General features: G+C 51.0%; 12 protein-coding genes across 12 annotated transcripts; 4 read left to right on the plus strand and 8 right to left on the minus strand.

The window, feature by feature from the left end:
- Window positions 1-96: 96 nt before the first annotated feature.
- Window positions 97-5,565, minus strand: CI109_105529 (uncharacterized protein; the record flags this gene model as incomplete). The annotated part of the gene is made up of 9 exons (XM_032003427.2): window positions 97-190; window positions 257-373; window positions 437-610; window positions 677-1,206; window positions 1,260-1,533; window positions 1,591-1,862; window positions 1,914-4,829; window positions 4,881-5,327; window positions 5,380-5,565. 9 exons carry the CDS (start codon window positions 5,563-5,565, stop codon window positions 97-99), a joined length of 5,010 nt encoding a protein of 1,669 aa, XP_031862285.2.
- A 513-nt stretch (window positions 5,566-6,078) lies between these two features.
- CI109_105530 (uncharacterized protein) lies at window positions 6,079-8,868 on the plus strand (the record flags this gene model as incomplete). Its single annotated transcript, XM_032003428.1, has 3 exons — window positions 6,079-6,248; window positions 6,312-6,433; window positions 6,488-8,868. 3 exons carry the CDS (start codon window positions 6,079-6,081, stop codon window positions 8,866-8,868), a joined length of 2,673 nt encoding a protein of 890 aa, XP_031862286.1.
- A 289-nt stretch (window positions 8,869-9,157) lies between these two features.
- CI109_105531 (uncharacterized protein) lies at window positions 9,158-11,167 on the minus strand (the record flags this gene model as incomplete). Its single annotated transcript, XM_032003429.1, has 17 exons — window positions 9,158-9,179; window positions 9,235-9,321; window positions 9,389-9,508; window positions 9,567-9,583; window positions 9,644-9,838; window positions 9,899-9,930; window positions 9,984-10,053; window positions 10,103-10,227; window positions 10,282-10,344; window positions 10,396-10,477; window positions 10,533-10,642; window positions 10,694-10,774; window positions 10,831-10,837; window positions 10,892-10,925; window positions 10,982-10,991; window positions 11,049-11,063; window positions 11,134-11,167. 17 exons carry the CDS (start codon window positions 11,165-11,167, stop codon window positions 9,158-9,160), a joined length of 1,104 nt encoding a protein of 367 aa, XP_031862287.1.
- Window positions 11,168-11,729: 562 nt separating this feature from the next.
- Window positions 11,730-13,884, plus strand: CI109_105532 (uncharacterized protein; the record flags this gene model as incomplete). Its single annotated transcript, XM_032003430.1, has 3 exons — window positions 11,730-12,316; window positions 12,380-13,421; window positions 13,474-13,884. The coding sequence occupies 3 exons, from the start codon at window positions 11,730-11,732 to the stop codon at window positions 13,882-13,884; spliced, it is 2,040 nt and encodes a 679-aa protein (XP_031862288.1).
- A 228-nt stretch (window positions 13,885-14,112) lies between these two features.
- CI109_105533 (uncharacterized protein) lies at window positions 14,113-17,484 on the minus strand (the record flags this gene model as incomplete). Its single annotated transcript, XM_032003431.1, has 8 exons — window positions 14,113-14,587; window positions 14,638-14,900; window positions 14,952-15,279; window positions 15,325-15,572; window positions 15,618-15,808; window positions 15,857-16,082; window positions 16,132-17,143; window positions 17,201-17,484. The coding sequence occupies 8 exons, from the start codon at window positions 17,482-17,484 to the stop codon at window positions 14,113-14,115; spliced, it is 3,027 nt and encodes a 1,008-aa protein (XP_031862289.1).
- Window positions 17,485-17,826: 342 nt separating this feature from the next.
- CI109_105534 (uncharacterized protein) lies at window positions 17,827-18,613 on the plus strand (the record flags this gene model as incomplete). Its single annotated transcript, XM_032003432.1, has 5 exons — window positions 17,827-17,913; window positions 17,969-18,139; window positions 18,203-18,401; window positions 18,461-18,479; window positions 18,529-18,613. 5 exons carry the CDS (start codon window positions 17,827-17,829, stop codon window positions 18,611-18,613), a joined length of 561 nt encoding a protein of 186 aa, XP_031862290.1.
- A 240-nt stretch (window positions 18,614-18,853) lies between these two features.
- On the minus strand, window positions 18,854-19,583 carry CI109_105535 (uncharacterized protein; the record flags this gene model as incomplete). Its single annotated transcript, XM_065967680.1, has 2 exons — window positions 18,854-19,397; window positions 19,456-19,583. 2 exons carry the CDS (start codon window positions 19,581-19,583, stop codon window positions 18,854-18,856), a joined length of 672 nt encoding a protein of 223 aa, XP_065823752.1.
- A 45-nt stretch (window positions 19,584-19,628) lies between these two features.
- Window positions 19,629-20,146, minus strand: CI109_105536 (uncharacterized protein; the record flags this gene model as incomplete). Its single annotated transcript, XM_032003433.2, has 4 exons — window positions 19,629-19,698; window positions 19,744-19,773; window positions 19,823-19,837; window positions 19,896-20,146. The coding sequence occupies 4 exons, from the start codon at window positions 20,144-20,146 to the stop codon at window positions 19,629-19,631; spliced, it is 366 nt and encodes a 121-aa protein (XP_031862291.2).
- A 327-nt stretch (window positions 20,147-20,473) lies between these two features.
- CI109_105537 (hydroxyisourate hydrolase) lies at window positions 20,474-21,006 on the plus strand (the record flags this gene model as incomplete). Its single annotated transcript, XM_032003434.1, has 4 exons — window positions 20,474-20,501; window positions 20,554-20,677; window positions 20,731-20,869; window positions 20,917-21,006. 4 exons carry the CDS (start codon window positions 20,474-20,476, stop codon window positions 21,004-21,006), a joined length of 381 nt encoding a protein of 126 aa, XP_031862292.1.
- Window positions 21,007-21,057: 51 nt separating this feature from the next.
- CI109_105538 (uncharacterized protein) lies at window positions 21,058-21,602 on the minus strand (the record flags this gene model as incomplete). The annotated part of the gene is made up of 5 exons (XM_065967681.1): window positions 21,058-21,173; window positions 21,237-21,277; window positions 21,324-21,384; window positions 21,431-21,465; window positions 21,514-21,602. The coding sequence occupies 5 exons, from the start codon at window positions 21,600-21,602 to the stop codon at window positions 21,058-21,060; spliced, it is 342 nt and encodes a 113-aa protein (XP_065823753.1).
- A 45-nt stretch (window positions 21,603-21,647) lies between these two features.
- CI109_105539 (uncharacterized protein) lies at window positions 21,648-22,765 on the minus strand (the record flags this gene model as incomplete). The annotated part of the gene is made up of 6 exons (XM_065967682.1): window positions 21,648-21,668; window positions 21,713-21,725; window positions 21,772-21,917; window positions 21,995-22,065; window positions 22,156-22,558; window positions 22,610-22,765. The coding sequence occupies 6 exons, from the start codon at window positions 22,763-22,765 to the stop codon at window positions 21,648-21,650; spliced, it is 810 nt and encodes a 269-aa protein (XP_065823754.1).
- A 98-nt stretch (window positions 22,766-22,863) lies between these two features.
- CI109_105540 (uncharacterized protein) lies at window positions 22,864-23,933 on the minus strand (the record flags this gene model as incomplete). The annotated part of the gene is made up of 5 exons (XM_065967683.1): window positions 22,864-23,137; window positions 23,195-23,370; window positions 23,429-23,506; window positions 23,558-23,623; window positions 23,706-23,933. The coding sequence occupies 5 exons, from the start codon at window positions 23,931-23,933 to the stop codon at window positions 22,864-22,866; spliced, it is 822 nt and encodes a 273-aa protein (XP_065823755.1).
- Between the last annotated feature and the right edge of the window lie 445 nt (window positions 23,934-24,378).

Raw genomic sequence — 24,378 nt, forward strand, 5'->3', positions numbered from 1 at the left:
CATATCAAGACCTAGCCCTGGATATATGTATCTGGCAAACAAGTACAACAAAGGTCCATCTCCCCATCTTCATTAAATTAGTGTGATCACTTCACGTTATGTCCTTGAGGATACTCTTCTTCTTTCACCGTTTGACGATGTAATGCTCGACTTGAGCTCTCTCTCCGTTCGCCACTGTTTGGCAGCGTTGCTAAGGACACGAAAGCTCATCATCAGTACATGATTCTATTCGAGGGTCATGCTGTGTTCTACTCACTTGGCTCGAATTACACCTAAAACTGCTAAAGCTACTGCTTTGAAAGATCGAGCTGGTCTAGGTGGCTCAGGTACCGGGAAACCCATCTTTGATATAGCTCTCAAAGTAGCTTGTTCACTATAAGAGCCACTTTCATTAGCTTCTGTCTTCCTCTGTAGTTACCGCCAGTGTCAAACTCACTTGAGACTCATCCCGCCGACCAGTAAGAGAAGATATCTCTTTTGCAACGCTAGAGCATTACGGAAGGTCGCTTCTCGTGTGAACTTCGCCTTGAGATATCGAATTTGGGTCGCAAGTTCTCGCGATTGCGCCTTGAATTTCGCTTTTTGCTCAATGAGTGCGTCGGTCAGACCACTACGACAGATAGAGTCGAATTCGTCAGCTATGACGAAAGGCTCCATCGAAGCTGGATAGACTTACTCGTCACACGCATGACCTCTTCGCCACTGCTCTACTTGTTCGTACCGATCCTGCACACTTTCCAACTCCCTCCTCGCCCGCCTTTCCCTATCCTTAACCTCGACCAACTCCCTCTCCAGCTTTTTGATCTCAGAGGCATGTCTGCCAGTAACGTCGTTCTGCTCCCTCTTGAGAGCTTGCAGCTGGACTCCAAACTCCTCCGACTCAGCACGCTGAATGAGTAGATCCTTCTCGAACGAAGCAAGTTCTCTCGCTACGGTTTCTCGTTCCTGGCGGTACTGGTTCACGCGGGTTTCGGAATCTGTCAAAGCTCGCTCGCGTTTCTCCAAGATGTCACGAAGACGGTCTGCGTCAGTGTTGGCTTGGCGCAAGGATGTTTGGAGGGATTGGATCGTCTGCGTCTTCTGTACGAGCTCCTCGTTATTGTTTGCGGACTGAGCATGTTTGCGCATAAGCGAGTCACGGGATCGTCGTTCATTAACGACCTTTTGCTCGAGCTGGGTGATCTGTGATTTTGACCTCTGTAGATCCTGAACTATAAGTCAGTACAGGTCCTTCGACTGGACGGGGTGGGACAACTCACCTGCACTAAATCGTCCCGTTCTCGAGTCACCCTGCTAAGGTCATCTTGAGCTGCTCGCAGGTCATTCTCCGCATCCGCTGCCAATCTCTGTATTTCAGCTCGGAAACTGTCAACCTCCCCGCGACTCTTGAGCTTCAGCTCAGAGACCAGATCGTTGAGCCGTCCGTTGTCTTTCCGCAACCTCGAACGTTCGATAGCAATATCGGAGCGGAGTTCTTCCATCTGCTGATGGACAGCTGTCAAAGCCTTCTTGAGTCGACCTTCGTTGTCATTGCTATGAGACGAATGTCAGTATGAATTGCATGTATCGGTGGAATGGAGGTCCACTCACTCTCGCTCTTCTCTGTGAGCGCTAACAAGAGCTAGAGAAGCTCTATTACGCTGAGAGAGTGTTCGGATCTCGTCTTCGAGCTCCGATATTCTGTCTTCCGCCGCCGCCAATTTTTCTGCAAGTGCGATAGCACCCAGTCCAGCGGACTCGAGCCGACTGAAGTTGTTGTCCAGTTGTCCGTTTGCGTTGTTGAGTTCTTGTTGCAGATAGTCGATCTGAGCTTGCAGCATCGGTTCGTTGGAGTCCTGAATGGTCGTTTGAAGCCATGACAGCTGTACGTCGATCGTCAGTGAACTGAAGTGACACGATCTTTCCTTACTCACCTCTTTCATGGGACCGGGTGTTCTAGGTGTCTTCAACGAAGCAATCGCCTTATGGACGAAAGGTGTAGGTCTGAAGGGTGATGCTGCCTCCATCATACCGCTTGTACTCGCCGGTGTAGACGTAGAAACGGTCTTGGCAGCTGCAAGTCTATCGGCCAACGCAGCCTTCTCCCTCTCAAGTGCCTGGATGCGGGCATCTCGGACCTCAATAGCTGATTTGCGTTGCGGTGTGGCACCGATCTCGTGCTTAAGTCGACCAATCTCTCGATACGCCTCATCGAGACGATCTTCCATGGCCGCGATGAAGCTTTCCTGTCCTGAACTCGAAACATTGGTGTATCCTGGAGTCTTTGCTGTTGGCGTAAGGGTGGAACCGGGCGATGTGGATCGTCGAAGTGATGTCCGAAGGCTCTTGCTTGCAATGTCGGCAACTTCGAGTTTGCCTCGCAACGATTCAATTTCGGATTCTTTCTGACTGAGAAGCGCGTTGACCTTCTCCAAGTCCTGCTGCAATTGATGCACTGTTTCCCCATCCATACTGCCCGCACGCGAGTGCTCTTTCGCTGCTGCCAAATCAGCGTCCAGATCTTCAACGACCCGGTTCAGTTCCTGGATGTGTTCGTGCTGTTTGTCAAGTTCCGCCTCTTGATCGACAGTAGTTTGTCGGAGATCCGCTACCTCCTCTTCGAGTCGCGCCACCTCATCTTCTGCCGCCGTTTGAGCTTCGCAGGCCGCTCGGAGCTCGGACTTCATGCTTTCGAGGTCGGCCTTGTTTCCTTCTGCTTCACCCTCAGCGAGCTTGGACTTCAACTCGTCTACTTGCGCTTCAGCAGTTTCGGTACGGTTCATCAAGTCCTTTCTCTCCTCCTGAAGCTGGCTAGAGTGCGACTTCAATTTCTCAACCTCATCGGCTCTGGTTTTAGCTTGTTGCTTCACTACGTTCAGCTCCACTCCGAGATTCTGAATCTGCTTGCGGAGTTCGCCCTCCCGGGCATCCACATCATCAGTGGATGCGATACGTTCTAGACGAGACTTGTCCGCTCTCAGTCGGTCCACCTCTCCCTTGGCCGATGCCAGCTCCATCTCCAATCCCTTGACTTGCTCCTCGAACCCGGAGCATATCTCCCCGAAGCGCTTGGCGTGTTGTTCCGTCTTTTGAGAAAATTCGGCATGAAGGGAGACCCTTGCTCGTTCCGCCTCTTCGAGCTGTTGAGAAAGCTTGTCGATCTGAATGTGAAGGTCTTCCTGTGTCAAGCTGGGTGATTGTTTGGCTATCTTCAACTGTTCTTGCAAATCATTGATGACTTCGTCCTTCTCATTCAAACCCTCCTCCAGGCTCTCCAATTTCTCCGCCATTTCTTGCAAGACTGCAGCGTGCTCCTCTGGGCTGAGACCATCTAGGAGGTCTTGAGCGGTGGTCGAAGCTTTGGAGAAAGGAGAGCTCCTTCGTCGCCCACTAAGTGATGATATTCGTGAGATGAGTTCTGAATGGTCCTGCTTGCCACTATGACTTGCTGGGGAGGCACCGGACCAGTCTGGTAGTTGCTGAGACTCGTTCACCGAACCTGACCGGTCCGCTCGTATACCAGCCAATACGTCAAGCTCTTCAACCTCTATGCCCGCTTCTCGAAGCACGCCTTTTAGTCGCTCCACCTCATCTTTCCATGCTTCAGCTTCCCGAGCCAGCTCGGCGTTGGTCTCGAGCAACTGCTTATTCATGGCGTTGAGATGTTTGTGGATCTTAATTCCGTCGGCACGCTGATCAGACAAGCCTTTCAACGATCCGCCACCAGATGTCGATGGGTTCGTTGGAAGCAAAATGGTCGGGAATGATGTGTTTCCTCGGGAAAGCCGACTGTGGAGATGCGAAGCTCGACGGTCAGAGGTAAGATCCGCGGATGATGCCACAGATACAAAAGATTCGTTGCCGGACTGGTCGACCGTCAGTCGACTGCGCATACCAGGTGTCGCGAGGGACATGATACGGCTCGAGCCTTCTTCACTAGATTCTTCTGCAATAGATTCGGATGCGGGAGCGGTGGACACTCGTCGTAGTGGATGAGGCGTACCCTTGACGGACGGTCGCATGACTCGACTGGTCGAGTTGAGAACCGCTAGCACATGGCTTTTCCGTCTTTCGGCATCGTCCAAGGGTGCACGAGGGGTGGAAAAGTCGGAAACCTTGGAGCTCATGCCTGATGGCGAGGGAGTGAAAGGAATCGCAGTCGGGGTGTTTTGGAAGGCATCTGTGACGTCTTGTAACGCTGTTGTTGGCGCCGAGGGCAGGTTATAGCTGTTCTCTCGGAATGGCTGACCTCGAACAGTTCCTGGAGTTGTAAAGCTCGCGATAGAAGGGGTATAGACTTGCTTTGCAGGCGAATAATTGTCCATTCTTTTGGCTGGAGATGCGTACGATTCGGGAGCATCAGACGATTGTTCCTCCTGAGGGGTGTATTCATACTCGTGATGATAGTCAAGTGTTGGGTTCTCGTCTTGGTCGCTTTGTGCTTCTGGGTTGAAAGTGTATTCTCCCGTCACTTCGTATTCTTGATGACCGTCTGAACGAGGGGTCATCATCGACACGTTTCGCACGGGACCTTCGGGAGTGCTTGTCACGCTTGTGTCAGTCCCGGACATCTCGCTGCGTGACAAGCTTGGGATACGATCCTGCTGTGGGACGTGAAGTGTCGTGACGACAGACGATTGGGAAGCGATCATGTTGGGTGATTCCAGTAGGGAGGGGTCATTTTTCATTTCGTCGCGCTGTTCGAGCTGCTCGCTACCTCCTGAGGGACCTCGTTTTCTCGGTCTTTCGAGCAGAATGTGTCCTGAAGATAAGCGTCGGGTGATAGGTGACTCAGCGGGTGGAGCAGAGAGAGATGGCAATTCAGGTAGTGACTGGGAATCGCTATAAGCCTGAGGAATGGGGTCAGTCAGTAATATACGCGAGTGGAAAAGAAAACTTACATCTGAATGGTCATTCAGAGGGACCGACTTCTCTGTTCCCAATTCCAAAGGTTGTATTTCTTCTCCCGAAAAGCTTCCACTCATTTCACCTGGTTTTTGCCATCTGTCCCTCCTGGATGCATGAGTACTATTGCCTAACGATCCAGTTCCGCTGCGTGTTCTTTCATGGCGGGATGTTCGAGTGGTATTTGTGGTATATTCTTGAGTGGTACTGCCTGCGAGTGACCGTGATTGTGATCGAGAAACACGAGACTGAGGTGTTGACGTTAGGGCTCTGGTTGAAGCGTACGGCGATGTTGTGTTTGCATCCGACGACGATTCTAGAGGTGGAAAAGGTGAGCCGGATGCCGTTGAAAATGAGTCGGCAGGAGATCTCGTTCCAGCAGTGACCGTACTGGATGGGGGTGGAGCCATCACTTTTCGTAGAGGGTGGGGTGTAGCCATATACTATCCAGGGGAGGTCAGCCATCAATAGAGGTACATGTTTTTGGTCACTCACGTCATGAGAGTCGTCGTGGGATGTTTGGTCGTGTTGATCATCCCGACTTGTTTCAGCGCCGCTCATGCTGTCATAATCAATATCATCATGTTGGAAGCTGGGAAGGGATGGCAACTCCATGTCCTCGAGTTGCTGTACCCTACGCAGCACACGGGACGGAGTGTCTAGAGGATAGGATGTGGCCATTGTTGCTGGTGGCCCAAGTGATGGATGAACAAGTTGAATGAGAATGAGAATGACTGGCTTTTGATTGCCAGAAAGCAATAACAAACAACCAAGTAAACAGAACAGTCGCGCTCAATGATGCGGTTCAGGTCACGTGGTCCTAATGTGGCAGTTGAGGGGAGAAAACATGAAAAAACAGGTTCAAAATAAATAAACGAATGGGACTTTTTAAAAGTGGCGAGTGCTCATCTCCGTGATCATCCGGTAAGCTAAGCTCATTTACAACGGCGTCATTTTATTATTAGGGAACGAGGAGAGAGAGAGGGAAGCAAGTTCTCACCGCGTACGGCTCAGCGCACAACAGTGGAACACAACTCCACCACCATCAAACATCGCATAATCGATATCTCACCTCGACGATCTTGTAAAACTACCTATCAACAGACACTGAACGACAGCGAATTACTTTGTATTATAACCCAGCGTCACATCAACCTCGAAAGAAGTGCTGGAAACAAACAAGCATCGACCACGATGCAACCCTTCCACCCCCCGACCCCTCAAAACCATCGACTCTACACCCCGGCCACTCCTGACTCTCCTTCCATCGAGAAAGAGTCTCACATCGGATCAGAGACAAATGCTCGCCAGGCAAGAGAAGCGGCGGATGGTGTCGTGAGAGAATACGAGGAGAAGAGGGACCAGTGAGTGCCGTTTGCCACTGGTTGTTTGCGGGAGTTGTAGCTTATGACGGAATGCTCTTTCAGTCTGGCCAAAGCGATCGAATCTTCAGTCTACCTCCTCTCAGATCTCAAGAATTTCAATGGCGACCAATGGACCGTGAGATATCCTCACCTTAGACCAACAGAATCGGTCGAGCCTGGATCTCGTGAGTCGATAATGTCATTGAAGTGTAACAATCGTACTAACCTTCGATTTTTAGCCTCACCTCGACCGGGAATGAGTCGAAGAACACTCACCTTTGCCGATGAGCCCTCACACCCTACCGAAGTCGTCTTGTCCTCCACACCTACCGCACGACGAGCCGCTCTCAAGCGATCTTTGACTTTAGCGCCGTCTACTCCGGCATCGTCGAGCAGCAGATCACCCGCTGCTTCGATCGTTGCCGAGCCTTCGCGAGTTGAGGAATCCGAGGAGGACTTTTCGATTCTCCGACTAGATCTCAACATGGGTGCCACCCGACATGCCAAGGCATTGATCTCTCATCTCGAAAAGTCTTCCATCTCAGCCTTGCTTGATAACCGAATCACCGCATCGCTGGATCACCTCACTCATCTTCAGAAGCGTATCTACGATGCGCATTCGAGAGTGTTGGTTACTGGTGATTTGAATGCGGGAAAGTCCACCTTGATCAACGCACTGTTGCGAAGAAACGAAGTCATGCCGACAGACCAACAACCGCTTACGACCCGATTCGTCGAGGTCGTTAGCGCAAGGGAGAACGAGGAGAAGGAGGAGATCCACGTCATGGACGGGACGGAGAAATACGACCCTGCCGACAAATCGACATATACCGCTGTCGACATCTCCCAACTCGAGGAGCTTGTTGCCGATGCCGAGACAGACGCATCAAGTCCACCTTTGCGAGTCTTTTTACGCGACTGCGCTGCCAACCTCAACAACCCTTCAATCCTGCACAACGGTGTCGTCGACATCTCTCTCATTGATGCTCCCGGTCTCAACCGTGATTCGATCAAGACAACGGCTAACTTCGCTCGCCAAGAGGAGATCGACGTGGTGGTCTTTGTTGTTTCTGCTGCGAACCACTTCACTTTATCAGCTAAGGAGTTCATTTGGCAAGCAGGTCACGAGAAGGCGCATCTTTTCATTGTTGTTAACCGATTTGACCAGATCAGGGACAAAGCTCGATGTCGACGATTAGTCCTCGAGCAGATCAAGCAGCTCAGCCCCAGTACCTACGAGGACGCTGCGGATCTTGTCCACTTTGTCGACTCCGCCAAGGTTGCTCTTGGGTATGGGGATGACGAACCTGAGGGTGACGAGCTCGATGACGCATTTTCTCACCTCGAGCACTCTCTTCGATCCTTCGTCCTTGTCAACCGATCCAAGTCCAAGCTTGGTCCCGCTCAAAACTACGTCACCCACCTCTTGGCTGATGTCGAGCTACTTGCTGCTGCCAACTCGTTAGTCGCTGGCAAGGAGCGAGATGCAGCGAGGGAAGAGATCGCCCGAGTCAAGCCCGTTCTTGAGAAGATGAAGAAGGGCAAAGAGGGATTGGAAGAGGGATTAGTAGGAGAGGAAGAGACCGTTACGGAGCAAGCTATGGGCAGGACGAAGCTCGGAATGGAGCGGGCTTTGGACAGAGTTGGACGAGGAGAGCTTGCCGCTCCCGCTCCTGGTCTCGCATTACCTTCCTACCCAGGATTGCTCGGCGTTTGGGACTACGCTGGCGAGGTCAAGCGAGTGCTCCTTGCTTCGCTCGACTTCGCAATCGGTCTTGCCGAAGACGATGCCAGGAAACTTACCGCCGATGGCGTGGACAAGGTCGCCAAGCTCGGTGACACCCATCTTCCAGCCGATGTCGAGCGATCAAATCGTCGATTCAACGCTGCTGCGATGTTCACACCTCGATCAACCACCAGCAAGAACGTGCGACGTCAATCTGGTGTTGCCTCGCTTGGTCTCGGTCTCGCCAACCAAGCACACCTTGTCGAGGTGAATGTCTCCGACATCTTCGATCTTCAACACCACATCTTCATTGCTCGATCTTCAATTCCCTCCACATCATCGTCTTCCACCTCAAAAGATCTTATCCCTCTATCGACCGAACTCACCGGGTTCGGTGCGGCATCGTTGGCCATCGGTGCTTTCTCGATGATCAGCGGTCAAACCGTCGGGCTTCGAACTGTTATTGAGGGTTTGATCCATTTCTCCGACTTCGTTTCCAACCCCTCCACTCGACAATGGATTGGTCCAGTGGTCGGCGTGGTTGGTGTTGGGGCCATCGCCTATGTCATCTACGATCTCCCCCGATCCATCCCTCGAAACGTCGGTCGACATATTCAATCGAACCTTCTTATCTCTTCCGGCTCACAAGCCGACGACGCTTCAGTGCCTTTCGCCGATGCTCAGTCCGCTCGAGTTGGCAAGGAAGTACGAAAAGTCATGCGTCTTGCTGCTTGGGATCTCCGAGAGAGGTTCAGGGCTGCGGTGGACGCTCGGGGCGAGGTTGTGAAGGAGAGTGAAGCGATGGAGAGAAGGGCGATCAAGGCTTTGAAATGGTTCGAGGAAGTCGACAAACGAGTCGAATTGATTCGGGAAGAAGTTGGAATCAAGGTGTAATCCTAGTTGTTGTGTCACATATTTACTATTCGGAGAAGGAAAAACAAATCAAAACAACTAAAAAAGAAGAGTTTGGACGAATCGCACTTGACGTTGTTGATGAAATTTTAGTGTATTTGCAAGGAAAGTCACACCCCTTGTAGTATTAGTAGTAGTAGTCATACATATACTCTGCTCCCTTATGAAATAGTAACATCTGCAAGTGGACAGGCTACTGCGTCTGCTATACAAGGTGGCATCGCTGCATGTCGTGATCACATTATGGTCCTAGCGACAGAAGAGAGTGAATCTACTTTGTGAAGATGCTCACGCTACGTAAATCACCGTCAGTGACAGAAACAAGGGCGAACCAACGACTGCACTCACACATCCTCGTCTTGCACTAGATGCGCTAATCCGACTTTTTGCGGTTGCGGGTTAAATTTGCTCGACTTTCCCCATACCAACGCATATCTGTGATACGATACCATATATCAGCTGGTTATCTCCTTGCCACGATATCGAAATGTGCCCGACTGACTTGAAATGGGATGCTAATGTTCGGTGGATACCGTGACAGACTGTCTCTATTGTGGCCCCTTGTCGTAAACAGATTGGATCGGACAGATCTGGTATTTCGCCTCGTCGTTTTGTGTACACCCTGAACCGATAAGGTCAGCGTAGCGCACAACGACGAGTCGTAAGCCTTTGATACTCACTTCACTAATCCCAGTTCCTGCGGAGTGCGCATCGATGTCAGTCATGATCGACGTCGAATCACGGCAAAGCAACTCACCTGCCAGATAGCTTCCAGTAACCAATCAAGACCCAGATCAATTTCACAACTGATCATGATCGTTCTTCCATCGCCTTCTCTAGCCATGCTATCTAACGTCTCCATTGATACCCCATCGATCTTGTTGATGACTGTTAAAGCTGGAATGTATTTTCTCGTACCGAGCAGGACGTCGATGAACTCGTCTGTCGATATCTGCGAATCCCAGAACGGTAAGATACATGTCACGGAACTGTCTCGGCTCGGGGAACTTACATCTTCACGAATCATGATGTCACAACTGTGGACTGAAGGAGTGGTCGCAGTCAGTACCTATATCAATCTGAGTCGTTCAACTCACTTTTGTATGATTGGAGGATAGATCGGATAGTTCGCTCATCAATCTTGGTCAATTTTACCGTGCAATTTATCTGCGGGCCCATGGTTAACATTGACCTTTCTAATACCATTTAGACTCACTGTAACTCCTCCCGCTGCTTTCTGCTTGAAAACCACATCTGGTGGTCTTGAGTTCAGTCGGATACCGACCGCCTCCAATTCCGTCTCAAGCTGCTTTTTCTGCTCCGCTGACTTCGTAGCGTCGACTGTAGGTAGAGCATGATCAGCTGAAGTATGAAAGGCAGTAGATTATAACGCACTCATGAGCAGAATCAAATCGGCAGTCTTTGCCACGGACACGACTTGTCGACCTCTACCTCGACCTGTCCAAAGTGGTCAGTGCTGGCTGTTGATGAAATGAGGATCGGACGCACCCTTCGCTGCATCCTGCACGATACCGGGCAGATCAAGCAACTGTATTCTAGCACCCTCGTATTCGAGGACACCGGGAATGGCCTGCGTATTAATGTCAGATTCACTACCATACCAGTGAGACAAGGAGGCAACTTACAGTCAAGGTGGTAAATTCGTACGCTCCTACGACAGATTCCGTTTTCGTGACTTTTGACAGTAATGTCGATTTACCGACAGATGGGAAACCAATCATACACACTCGGGCATCTGATTGTAAGTCAGTACAGTTTCGGTACAGCATGGTTGGCCGCTACACACCTCCTGACTTTAGGACATCGAATCCTTCTCCTTTTGCTGATTTCTTTTCGGGTTCTAGCAGTTGAGCTCGGTATTTGGCCACTATAGAGTTCGTAAGCAAGACAATCGATATAAGATATCAGTCGTTCACCACCCACATTTTGCCTGTGCTCAAGTTGTTAGCACAGCTCCGAATTTTCACATGCCCAGTTAACTCACTTTGAGAAGACCCAGATGATACTCGGTCGCTTTGCTGTGATATTGTCAGGTCTAGCACACGGGGCAACGGTATCTCTACGATTCTCTCACTTTTTCTGCGCTATATAGTGAAAGATGTCAGTACACGCATCAATGACGATCAGGAAGCATCACTCACTCCGAGCCATCTCCTCTAATTTCAACGAAGCAGTCGGTGACTCAAGTCAGCTCAAGTCGACGGGTTAGTAGGAGCTCAAACGCACTCTCGATCTCCTCCATCTTCTCTATGATACCCATCTTGACTGGATTCTCTCTGTGTAGTTACGTCTGAATAGTGTTACGGGGTCGAAGTCGTCTGTCTTAAACACGGCTGCAAGAAGATTACTTGTGCGTTTGCGAGTGATTCATGCTCAATTGATGAATGGAATGCTTAGCTTGTTGAAAGTGGAGGACAGAAGGGGGAACAAGAGTTGATAAAGTATGGTTCATATGTTTTATATCCACGTCAGATCTCTCTCTCTCCAGGTAAGGGGAGTCGGGTGCCCCGGTGGTCACCGCAGAGCTGTACTTTTGTGCCTAAAGGGTATCAAGGTCCCTCCCACGTGGCGTAGATCAGTGTAATTACAGCATTCGTTGTCGTGATGACGAGAGAATCAGAGAGTCGTAGGTGCAAAAGGTGAAAGATAACATTCCCACGTTCAAAAATCATCCCCAATTTTAATATTTTTCAACCGTAACCGTCAGACAGAGCTCCGTGGTGTCCCCAGATTCCCGCTCTTAGAGCATCCATCATCGCTGATCAAAACAAGCGATCTTTCTTTTCTTCTGACGATTGGTCTCGGTACAAGCTCCACTCATCATGCCCGCCTTCTATCCTCCCCTTGCGAGCACCACTTCGGTCCCAATCCCCTCTGCGTCCTCCCCAGACTCATTTGTCCACCTCAACTTCTTCCTTACTTTCGAAGACGGGGAAGACTCTTCGGGCAGCTGGGAGATCTGGACAGATCTTCCACAGTTTGACAACCAAGGTAATGTCATCACACAGCCAGGAGAATGGCGCGCTGCGACATTCACCCCATACCAAGATATAACGCAGCTTTCGCCGAACGGGGTCAAGCAGAACGGTCAATCCTCCACTCCAACGATCCATGTCCAAGCACTTTCGAACTACCCGACAGCAACACCGAGTCCTGAGACTCTGTTTCTTACGGCAGTAGTTCCCGCTGCTATAAACAATAGCTACAGCTACACTTTCCGCCACAACACGGAGGGAGGCGAGACTCACTGGTTGGGCGGGGTCGGCGGAAACGGTTTCATCAAGCTTGAAGATGGTGAGGTCGAAGTAACAAATGAGCCATTGACAGCGGGTTCATGGTCACACAAACCGCAAAGTTTGGAGAAGTTGGAGTGGAGAGGAGTTGGCATTGATCTCATCAATGACAAGATGTGAGTGATTACGATACAAGCTCAGTATACCCTCAAGCTGATGTCATCCATACCTTCGTATAGCCCAAGGATATCTACCCTACCCTCCGAAACGGCCACCTCACCAACAATCGCTCTTCTCGAAGCTACACCCGCGCTACACCTCACACCATTCTCCAAGATCTCGTCATCTAGCTCGTCCATCTTCCCCAAGCCGTCAGTCCACAATCTCGCCGTTGTCGGCTCGCTCTCCACTCCTCTCACCGTTCCTGCGTCTGCTACCAGCCCTTCTACCAGCAATTCGACTAGCGCCAACTACGGTCTTGCAGTCAATAGCCCACTCCACGGCGCTGTCGCTGCTGCCCTCAAAGCATCAAAGATCGACCAATCTCGAGTTCGACTTGGAAAAGTGTCAGGTGACGATGACGTTACTGCACTCCTCGTTTCCGCGGGCGATGAGAAACCGGTCTCGAACCACCTCGTTCTGTACGCGCCTTACGCTTCAAGATCTCGACAAGTGACAATTAACGTCCCGGAAGCCCTCGACAGGACTCCACTTGCTGTCATCTCGTCATCTTCGTCACCCGTCTACCTCCCAGGACAGGGCGATCGCAAGGTAGATATTCACCTCGATGCTGGCGCTGTCGCCGAGGTCCTCCGTCTCTCCGAGTTCATCGAGGTTCGAGGAGCTGGTAGTGTCGATTCAATCTGGATCTCCGCCCCGGATGCCACAGCCTACGAAATCGGAGAAGAAGAGCTTGATCTCCCTAAGGACAAGCTCGCCCAGGCTGCCAACTTGGCACCCACAAGGGAAACTCCTTCTCATGCCAGCTCGGATACGATTCAGGCTATCGTTGTAGCATCCGACGGGGAGAATGGTCTCACTGAAGAAGATGACGAGGACGATACCACCGTTGTTGAGACGGCGCCGACTGAAGAAGGCTGGTTCTTCCACTTTATCGGTCGATTCTTCGTCAACATCTGGCACCTCCTCCTCTCAGCGTTCCGAAGCAAGGCGGTGCCTGACACTGATGCGCAAGATCCCACCACGGATAGTGACGATGACACGGAGAGGTTCGAGACCCAAACTCCCGCCGATGCTGACGAGAAAACCCCTTTGCTTGATGTGAGTACCCTTAAGCTGGTATATGCGAGTCCAAGCTGACGGCGATGTTCAGACCTTGTCACGAGCAACTTCCTCCACTGCATACTCCCCTTTGATCTCTCCTTCCTCCGAAGCAAGCTCGAAGACTATTACCAAGCCCTCCGAGAACCTTACTACACTTAGCAAGCTCATCTCTGCCAATGACGACAATACAGATGTCAACCTTCCCGTAACCAATACTGTGAAGATCCGTTCCTACGCGCAATTGACCTTTAACCATCCCTCTCCTTTCCAACTCTATCTCCCCCCCGGTACGAAAGGTGCACAAGACAAATTGCGCTTCGCACTCAAGACGAAGGAGGCGTCGAAATGGGACGATGTTGTGCCAAAGTTTATTGAGAAGGAAGAAAAGTGTGTAGAGCTCCTGGTTGAGGGAGGTGAAGGTCAAGGGAAAGAGTGGCAAGTCCAGATCGAGCATGTTTAGAGCTCCTCTCTTCTATTTATACCCCAGTTAGCATGGTTGATGATCGATTAGTCTCTCCTTTTTTTTCCATTTCCGCTTTCGAGATTATGTTTGACATTGCACGGACTCCAGATGGTATTCAATTCACGATGCGTCATGTTATATAGAGTTATGCACAGGTTGTGGTTATGCTAAGGAAACTACTCGTTATGCTATGCATGGTTCCACTTCACTTCAAGGCGAGTCTGACTATCCTGACGCCTTCTTCACCATATCTTCCAACGACATCGCTCTGAACGCACCATCCTCCATCTGTGCGAACACCGCGTTCTCTCCCACGTAAATCGTAACACCACCCCGACCATCCACGTTCTTGCAAATCTTGAACAGAGGCTTTCCTGTTTGACTGTGCGATCTGCCAACAGGCAAGATGATGAGATCGTTTTGCGTCGCGTAATCCTCTGCGATATTCCTGAAAGTGATCTCGGGTGCAGCGCCAGCAGAAGTGACCTCGATGGGTCTTCGACTAGTCGTACTGGATTTCGAAGATTTGGACGACTTGCTTGGTGGGAGAGGCTCAAATACTGGTTTCTTGAGTTTGGTCGGGGCCTCGGAGCCAAGTCGCATTGCCTCGTTCATCAATTCAAGACCACTGTTGAAGCCGTGAGATACCCCGCGCATCTCCAAGACCGCATCGGGGAACCGACTCTTCCACCATACGAACCTGCACTCAAAGTCAGTAGACACTCGTTGCGTGAGGCGGGTAGCACTCACCAGTTCGCGACCTCATCCGGCTTGTAAGCCGGTTGGACCAGCCAGATGTACAAGATGTCGAGCCATTTGGGGAAGAACTCTGCCTCGAGCAGATGAGAGAACATTGACGCTCGTAGTAGCTTATGCCAGGGCATGACCCAGTCCTCGAGGGGGACCATGTCTTGTTTGCGCGGGTTGATGGTGAAGTCGTCGCGCAGACAGACACCAAGTTTGGGGAGAACATACTGTATAATGAGCTTGTCCCATTCGCTGGACGAATACACCTGAGAGGGAATTGTCAGTCCAGCCAAGCTTGAAGTGAACAGTCCACTCACATCCTTCCTCCACCGAGCAAGTTCTTCTGGTACCCCATCTTTGACCACCCAGCTTCGTAAAATGCTTCGAATCCGTCGCTTCGCACCTTCCAAGACTTCTTCGACTCTTTCGCCAAGTAGCGGTAGCCATGGAAAGACGATGCTTGCGAGTGATTTGGGATTCTTGTCGGACTTGTGCTTTCTGGGATCCCACTGCTCGACTGCCGCCTTGACCTTGGGCAGGATGAGCTGATCGAGGACGTTATCACGTATGAAAGGAGGTAGTATTGATTCCCACGACTCAAGGAGATGGACAGCCGCATGTGGCCGAGACGGGTCCCAATCATTGCTGTTAGATGTCAGCGCGGTCGACTAACTCAGTCCATGAACTTACTTTATCGCTGATCGGACCTTGGGTAACCACAATGTCCAGATCAAGCTCTCCCACGCAGTCATCACTCTTTCGCCATTTTCCTGTTTCGCTGCACGACGGTGAGATTCGTCCCCATTGATTGTCATGGCCAACGCCTCGTCGTCTTCACTCTTCGGTAAGTTGTATGCTGCATGCCAAGGCTTGAGTGCAGAAAGGAGTACATCTGACGAGACGTCGAACGGTTGCCAATCCGCGAACGCTCGACGAAGCTGCGGAATCATCAGCGGCATTCGATGGTTGAGAGGGAGACTTACCACTTGACTAATAGCTCCAACGATAACATCGTCCAATGCGTAATTTCTATACTCATCTTTGAAGTCTTTGATGAGAGTGTTGAAGCTTTCGGTGAGCGGTAACAGGGACGGGCTGGGGGTCGCTGCTTGTTCCGCAGCAATCGTTGTGATCGTCCCCACCAGTGTCTGTATCTGTTTCAAGCGAGATATTCCTGCACCATACTGTCAGTCAGGTCTATGACCGCGTAAGAAATACTCACGACGCTCAGTCTGCTCAACCTTTTGCCTCGAAATCTGCTCCTCTCGCAGGGCCCACCGTCTTCGCTCGTTGACAGATTTGCCCTCTCTCGCAAGGCCCTCCACATCCCCTTTGGCAACGTCCACAATTAAGCGCAGGTTGTGTCGTAATTCAGGCAGTCGGGTCGCGTCTGACGTCGGAGTCCATGTCGACAATGACAACGCTGAGAGGGATTGCACTTCTTTCAACTAAGGAGAATGTCAACGGCGTCCATATTTGATGCACAAATAGACGTACCTCGCCACCCCGGGCATCCAATACTAGCCCAATACCAGCCCCTGCAGCGGCATCACCGGCCTCGGCCAACAACTGCTCGTAAGACTTGTGCTCCACTTTGACTTTGACCTTCTTCTGCTTCTTCCATCCTTGTTCCTCCTCCTTCGGCTCCTTTGGCAGCTTGGCCCGGACCTTGTGGCCTCGCCTCTTCGGTTGATCCTCCTCGTCATCCGAAATTTCCTCGCCTTTCCGTCGTGCTTCTCTCTTACTATCCTCCGTTCTCATTCCCTTCTGGATACCTTGACCCCTGAAGACTTTGCCGACCTCAACGGGTACCGCCCGACCATCCTCTTGGGCACCTAAACCTTTACCTGCCTGCCAACCAAAGTTTTTGAGAAATTTGGCTCCGAATGACCCCTCGATGTTTCGAAAGTGCGCTCTCTCAGCCGGTGTCAAGTCGATCGTGCTTGCTGCTGTAGGCGTTGGTGCCGCTTTGGGTAGGAACGACCGCTGAGTACGAGAAGCCCCTGACCCTGAGCTTAAGGATGGGGGAGGTCGTCCGAACGCGGTGGGTATGCCAGGTGGCGGTGCTGACTCCTCTATGGGGTTGACAGGGGCCGATGAGGAGCCAATTCCTCCTCTTGGAGTGTTGGCTCCAGAAGATGAAGGCGGAGGTGGTGCTTGCCTGCTGCTGGAACCAATACCGCCCCGACCTCGACTTGATGATCCAATCCCACCCCTACCACCCGACGCCTGGGTTGTAGCTCCTTCCCCATTGCTTGTCGTGTCAAGTGGCATCGACCCGGCCGATGCGAAGCCATTCATGGATCCCAATCCCATGCCTCGACGGGGTGGTTCGTCCTCCTCCTCTTCTCTCACGCGAGGGGATGGGGGCCTTGTCTCGTCCTCTTCGGATGCTGATTCGCCGGATGATTCATCGGACCCAGACGGTGCTTCAGCCGCAGCATCTCGGACTTCTTCTTCTTCTTGCACTTCCGTCTCCTTCGGACCAGATGAAACGAACGCGGGAGCCCTATAGAAACACAGTGAGTCCACAATCGCAGGACGGGCACCAAAAGAGATCACATACCTTGTCCAATCGCTCCGTGTTGCACTTGCACCTCCTCGACCTTTTGAGCCTACTCCCCGTCCTCCTCTACCTTGTTCTTCTTCTTCGCCAAAGATCCCTTCCCAAGCCGATTCCTTACCACCCCTACCAGCCGTCTTTCTCCGCTTGTTCCCCTTATTTTCGAACAACCGCCTCTCAGCGCGAGAATCCTCATCTTCCTGAGAATCATACTCGTCGACAGACCCCGATGCAGAGGCCTCGGAGTCGGATCCGTCCGACAAGTAGGCGTTCTTCCTACGAGGCATGACGTTTTTGGGTGACGTGAAGCGGACAAAACGGAGCTTTGAACGTATGAATCAGGTTGTTGTACGCTTTCATGGAATGAGGAGTGAGTTCAGTGGCAACAATAATCGCGAGTTCATAGCCGCACGCCTAGTTCAGTTATTTCATAGTAAGAGTAGGCATGGAAGGATGTGGCGGGATCTTCAAGTTGAATCTAAAACGTCACTAACCAGATGCTGTACCGGCGGGTCGGAATCACAGCACCTGTCGCTCGTATGTTTCTGTTGATGTATAAACGTTGAGGGTTCCTTTCTTTCTTCTTCATCTTTCACCCTCACCCTTTCTTTACTATCTACCAAATCACAATGTCCGCTGATAGCCAGCTGGAACTCCTCTTCGACCCTTCACTTATTCCCTCATCCTTTCAGCAAGGACTAGGACCTGATCTTTATGTAAGTCGGCTGAGACCAATCCGCACTGTGATCTCGCTCTGACCCGCCTTAACAGCTACGACCACTATCCTCAACAGACAATGCCCGAGGTCATTTCGACCTGTTGTCAGTGTTGACGGTCGCACCTCCTCTCTCTGCGAAGACGTATAAAGATACGTTCAACGAGCTCAAATCTTGTCCCAACACATACTTTACCATTGTCATTGTTCATCGCGAGTCAGACAAGGTAGGTCGCGTTCTAGCTCACAAAAGATTCATGGTGACATACTGATTGAACGCCAACTTGTAGGTCGTCGGTTGTGGATCTCTTATTGTTGAACGCAAGTTCGTTCGTAATGCGGGTCTAGTTGGACATATTGAGGACATTGCCGTCTCCAAGACGATGCAAGGGAGAAAGTTGGGTATCAAGATCATCAAGGCGTTGGAGGAGATCGGTCGCACAAGGGGCTGTTACAAGATCATTCTTGACTGTAGTGATAGTAACATCCGTGAGTCCGCATCTGTCAAATCATCGAGTCATGCTGATCTTTCCTGCCATACCAATCAGCTTTCTACGAGAAATGCGGGTGAGTACCTTCATCGCGATGTCTTGTCCCATAACTGACCCTACCATAGTTTCAAACACAAGGAGTTCCAGATGGTGCGATACTTGGCCGATCCCTCGAACGTTGCCAAGTCAGCCACTTCCTCCAGATTATAATCTTAGTCAATCAGATACCACCCATCGTTTCGACATCAGTGCATCCCAATCATTATAACGCGTCACGAGTGCTTTAACGACCCCATGGACAATCAGGACAATTCAAGTGTACCACATATCAACACTACCGCAATGCATGTCATGTTTTATGCCACAGTGGAAAAGACGTATCAAATGCGTATGAACGATGATGGGACGATAAGGTGGAGCTTTATACACTACAATTTGGTATCTATCAGTCTATTCACCGTCAGAGCTATCCGAGAGTACAACAAGCGGATCATTCCTGGTTCCGTGATCTCCATCTCCGGTCGATCGACGGTGCACACTTGAGCCGAATGACGGTCGAGGCCAGCTTTGGTTTGGCCCGGGGTTTGGGGGTACAATGAGGGGAGCTCGAACAGCTTCAGCAGACGGGGTGTGTAACGTCGGGATTGTTGTGGTATATGGACGGTCGACCGGCCCAGCGTTGGGCTGCTGCAGACCTAGTCTCTCCGTTTCTAGTCGTCGGTATAAGCCATCTCTTAAAGATCGTAGTTCGTCGAGTCGCTCTCTCATAGACGAGGTGGACAGCAACTCGGCTCCTACTTCGAGATCGGGAGTATGGTTGATGGGTTGTCCGAGCGCGGGCAGATTTCGTGATGCTCGGCGTACGTGACCTTGCCGATCTCGCCGTAGGCCGTCTGGGAGATCTTGCAGTCGGAGAGCAAGATCATCCTCGTACTCTCGAGTCCTTTTATAGATTGGCTTGGGATTGACGCGAAGCTGAATAGCTTTCCAATCGCTACGACAGAAAACCCGGGTTAGGTATAGCAGGGGGGAGTGTGTTTGGGTTGACCTACGCCATCTTCTCCTTCCTCTCCATCATCATGGCGACTTTCTCTGCTCCGTCAGGAAGATTTTGGAGCTTACGTTCGATGATTTGATCGACGATGATGTTGGCAATGAAGGGGGTGACTTGGGCCACCATCACTCGGCAATGGGGGCATGTTTGTTGCTGTGCGATGTCAGCGGGTCATGTAAATCGTAGACTCACATTGTTGGTCTTGATCCATTGCCAGAGGCATGGCCCGCAGAATGTATGTCTACGAAATTCACATGAGTGGGGGAAGCACAAAATGTCAACTCACCCGCAAGGGACAATCGCTTGTGATGCTCCTCTGCAAAAAGCATGAGCTTACGTCGTCATACTGTCGTCGAACAGCTCACAGAATTTGCGAGCAGCTGTAGAGAAAAAGGTCAGCTAGACGTCCGATGAGACGCTGTATCCTATGTCACTTACATCCCACACTCTAGCTCTTCATACCATTCCTCCGTCTTCACTGGTACTTTGATTTCCTCGAACGTTCTAATTACACGTGGTCCAGCAGAGTGGGGTCTCATGATCCGGCTGCGAGTTCGCGTAGGCGACGGAAGTGAATCTCGTCTTGAAGGCGAGGAAGACGACGCCGTGGAAGTTGGAGGGATGACAGGTGATCGAGGAGAACTTTGTATCACGGCAGCACCGCCAGGCGTGTTTGACGGTAAAGACATTGATGGAGGACGAAGACCAGAGGATGAGCACCGATGCTGCGTAAGTAGCACCAGGCGCCGCGCAATGGCAGGTCGGAAGGAGATACCTCAATAGCCTTATAGCGTCGGAGCCTCGTCTATGAGTCCAGGAAGCGCAATTGATGCGAGAAGGAACCAAAGTATAATTCAATAGTTAGCGACGCGAACTTTATATGCTCCAAATCAACTCGGACCTCGAATGACGATCACCTCCACCCGCGATAACCGGGTTGGGTTCATAGATAACTGAAGCCAGTTATCTTCTCGTTCGAATTCACTCCTCCCACATCTTCACCCTCACCAGATCCAATGTCACGCTCTCCCATCACATGTCACGGTGGGTCATCTATCAATGACTGTGCATGCAATCATCTGACGATTGACGCCAGTACTTGATGCTGCCCTGGGCAAACCAGCCCCGGGGGTGAAAGTATCTCTTGACGTACTCAGTCTGGCCTCGCAGACTGCAAGCGCGGTCACACCTGAAGACCTGCCCAAGACCCTCGCTTCTGGGTGCGTTCTTTCCGGACAGGATGATAAAGGCCCTGCTGATTCTCTGCAACCAGTGTCACTAACGCGGACGGCCGCTGTTCCGACCTCCTCGCCTCTGAGACGCAGCTATCACCTGGAGTGTATAAAATGACCTTTTTCAGCGGCGAATACTTTGAGTCTATAGGCAGCAATACCTTCTATCCTCTTGTCGAGGTGAGTTAGGTATCTCTCGACCGACTGAATCGCTAACCTGGCTCAAGATCACATTCACATATGCCGACCCTAAACAACATTACCATATCCCGCTTCTCATTAGCCCTTTCTCGTATACCACTTATCGAGGCAGCTAGATACCCATCAAAAATGCAAATGATCACATGGCGTGAAGTACTGAGCATCTGCTAGCCGTCCCTCGCCACTTCTAGATGAGCTTTAATGAACGCTTCGATCTGATTGATATAGTTGTCAGAAAGGGAGTAGTCGCGACCAAACTCTTCCGCAGCGGTACGTGGATCGGCTGAAGCGGGGTCAGCTTGGCAGTTCGGGAAACCGAGGGTCGGTAGAGAAGGGATGAACCTACAATCTAGGCTGTATACAAGGGGTATGGCGGGCGCGTCATCACTACGAGAGGTGTTAGCGAACAGTTGTTTTCCCTTTCACAACCAACCTCAGGTCAATATCGATTGTCAGAGTTCGTGCTTGGTCGCCGGTCTCGGTCGTGCGGGGAACTGACCTGAACTTCGTCAGTAAAGACCGAGCGAGTACTGGACTTACTTTGGCATCGCATCTGTAACCTGACGCTCGTACGTCTGTCTACAGGTCAGCAGGACAAATTCTGCATCAGTGGAGGGACGTACGTTTCGAATGCCTTCTTCTGCAAACCTCTCCATTGCGCTCGACCAAACTCGAACTTTACCGTCAGATCCACCTGAGATGACGTCCCCATTCGGTAGGGCCGACGTGGACCATACTGTTTGACAAGGATGAAGCATTACAGCGTATTCGCTTTGATCTACGTTGTGTTAGTTTTCGGCCTGTTTGGCAGATCGACCTTACCTTTCCAGAGCCTCTGTGAGTAAGTCAGTGGGTGCAACAGACGCAGGTAATCAACTTACGACAGTGTGATCCTCTCCACATGACAGCAAGCCCCCATCTGGCCCCAACGCAATGTGATATGCGTAATCGGTATGACCGCGAAGCGTGTACAGTACGCTCCCGGATAAGTCCCATATTCGAATGAGCCTGAATGATCAGCTTTCATCTAGGCGGCACGACCTACCCATCATTGCAAGCGCTAGCAAAGGTATCTCCTCCCGGTAGCATTGTAAGACTCCGTACAGGCTCAGGAGACCCTTTTATCCTGAGCAGAAGTTCACCATTGGTGTTCCACAGGTTGATCAGGCGGTCCGCTGTTCAAAGTTATCACCATTCGATAAAGGCTGCATAGTCGACCTACCCGAACCTACATGTGAGTGTCATACACTTGGCATAATACTCACCAGTCAAGTAGTGGCCCTCCTTGGGGCCTTCCTCAACGATAGCGACCCCCCACACCGCTTGATCGTGTCCTTCTAAAATCAGATCGCAGTTCCATTCGCCCGACTCTCGCGACCACACCCTGGCGGTTTGGTCCCAGCTCCCGCTGATCAACTTCCTCCGCGTCTGAGAGTAGTTCAAGGCGCACACATTCAAGGTGTGACCAATCAGGCAGGCACGACTTTCCGAGTCGAGGGCGGACAACGAGTGAAGGAGGATGAGGGAGGAGTTGCCTCCGGAAGCCAGCAGATCTGCGGTCAGCTCGTCCAATAATATTGACCTACCTTCTTCGTCACTGTTGGCCGGTATATGAGCCAGGGAGTTGACATACGCATGGTGTCCGTTCAGCAATCCTGCAAGGTTGAACTAAGCTGCAATGTTAGAGGTGATCCGTCTGATAGCGAAAACGCTAATCACCTGGTTGTGCTCGGTTCGCTTCCAAATTGCGACGCTGGAGTCTCTAGATGCGGAAGCAAGCAGATCGTCATTGATCGCTAGTACAGCTTTCACATCATCGGAATGGGGTGGGACCAGCTCACAGCTGAGCTGATATCGACTGCTAGGAGTGGTCATGGTGTGTAAGGAGAAATGTTGATAGATTACAACAACAACAATGATCAACCTCCAAGGACCGCGACACTGAAAGTGGAGGCAAAACGATTGTGACATCATCACACTTTATGCTTTGTTTGGTATAATTGTTCCAGCTCCTTGCCATAAATCTTACGACGAAAGTGATCATCGTATCGCCAGCTGTATGACCCTCCATTCCTCAACTCTGGGAAGACCTCCTTCAAGCCTGGTGATGTCCATACACCAGAAGAGTCTGCAATATCGGAGCTGAGCAGACTGCGCAGCTTCAACCAGTGTTTTAATTTTCGAGCGGCTCGTCGATTAGGACTGATACTAGCCGAAGCGACGTCTCCAACTTCTGGCACAAAGAACCTACATACATGGGAAATCCGTCACCCAAGGTAATGTCTTGTGACTGAACATACTCACGCAAAGAACGTGGCCCACCCAAGAGGTCCCAACATCTCACGACGAAGCCAAGCGGGTGCGGCAGTTTGGCTTGTCCCGTGCCAGAAGATGCACACGCTCATGATAAACATGATGAGACTTCCCGCAAAAGGTATTGCATCGACAAGTACTTCAAGTCCCAGTCGATAGCGGCCGATCTGCGATTAGCTCCCATCTGACAAGTGAACTCACAGGGCAGGGTAGCATGCCCTCAACAGCCCAAGCGTATGCCTTCATTCGCTGCAGGGCTTTCTTATCGGACACTACTAATCGCCTCGGTGGTGAGACACCAGACTACGAGACATCAGCCTTATCGTATTATCGTATCATTGTCATCCAACTAACTTCGTGATCTATATGTTTCGGATCGCTCATGGTCAGACCGCATGTAGCGATCTTGACCGGACTGTTCTGTTTCTTGAGCTCGGCGAACAGACAGTAAATCCTGAAGAAAGGCTATGCGTGTTATTACTCGTTAAGACTTATGACTCACATGAAGGTCGCCATTCTCAATCGCTTTTCGAGCGAGCTCAACCAGATGCTCCCAGTCACGATACTTCTCGTATTTACCAAATTTCCTGTGTTCGTATCGAGGCCAATATATGTCTTTGAAGCATGATGGAATAGTGTATTTCCGCTTGAAGTCTGAAGACCAGAGAATTGATACTTCGCCGTCAACAAAGCGATCGATCAACTTGTAAAGACCTTGCATAGGCGACATGTTTACTGTGAGTAAAGGTGCCGTGGGAACAAAACGTTCTCCCGCATATGTTATATCAGGACAACAGGGCCACCGACTAGGCCCTCCTTTCAGGATGGAAAGGACGACGATAAAGGAGTGTGTGCGCAACACCTGTGGCTCCCGTGCTGCGTATTCACCATTCCACAATGGGAGGCGTTTCGCTCCGGTACTCAGCGTGCGATGGTATCCTCGGTCTGAACCGAAAAGGTAGCTTGTAGCCAGATGTCGAGCACCGCGCACCCTTTTCACATTACGATGCATGTGTATGACCCCTCCACTGCAACAGATCCGTTTGCTCACACGCTCAGCGACTGAATGTGTGCACGTATAATCACTCTCATATAGCTGCTTCGTTTTGCACTTGATCACGCAGGTACTGAGTCCAGCTTGGGAACAAATAGATGTATCGCCACATTCGTCATCG

This window comes from Kwoniella shandongensis, chromosome 10, assembly GCF_008629635.2.
Source record: "Kwoniella shandongensis chromosome 10, complete sequence".
Taxonomy (NCBI): domain Eukaryota; kingdom Fungi; phylum Basidiomycota; class Tremellomycetes; order Tremellales; family Cryptococcaceae; genus Kwoniella; species Kwoniella shandongensis.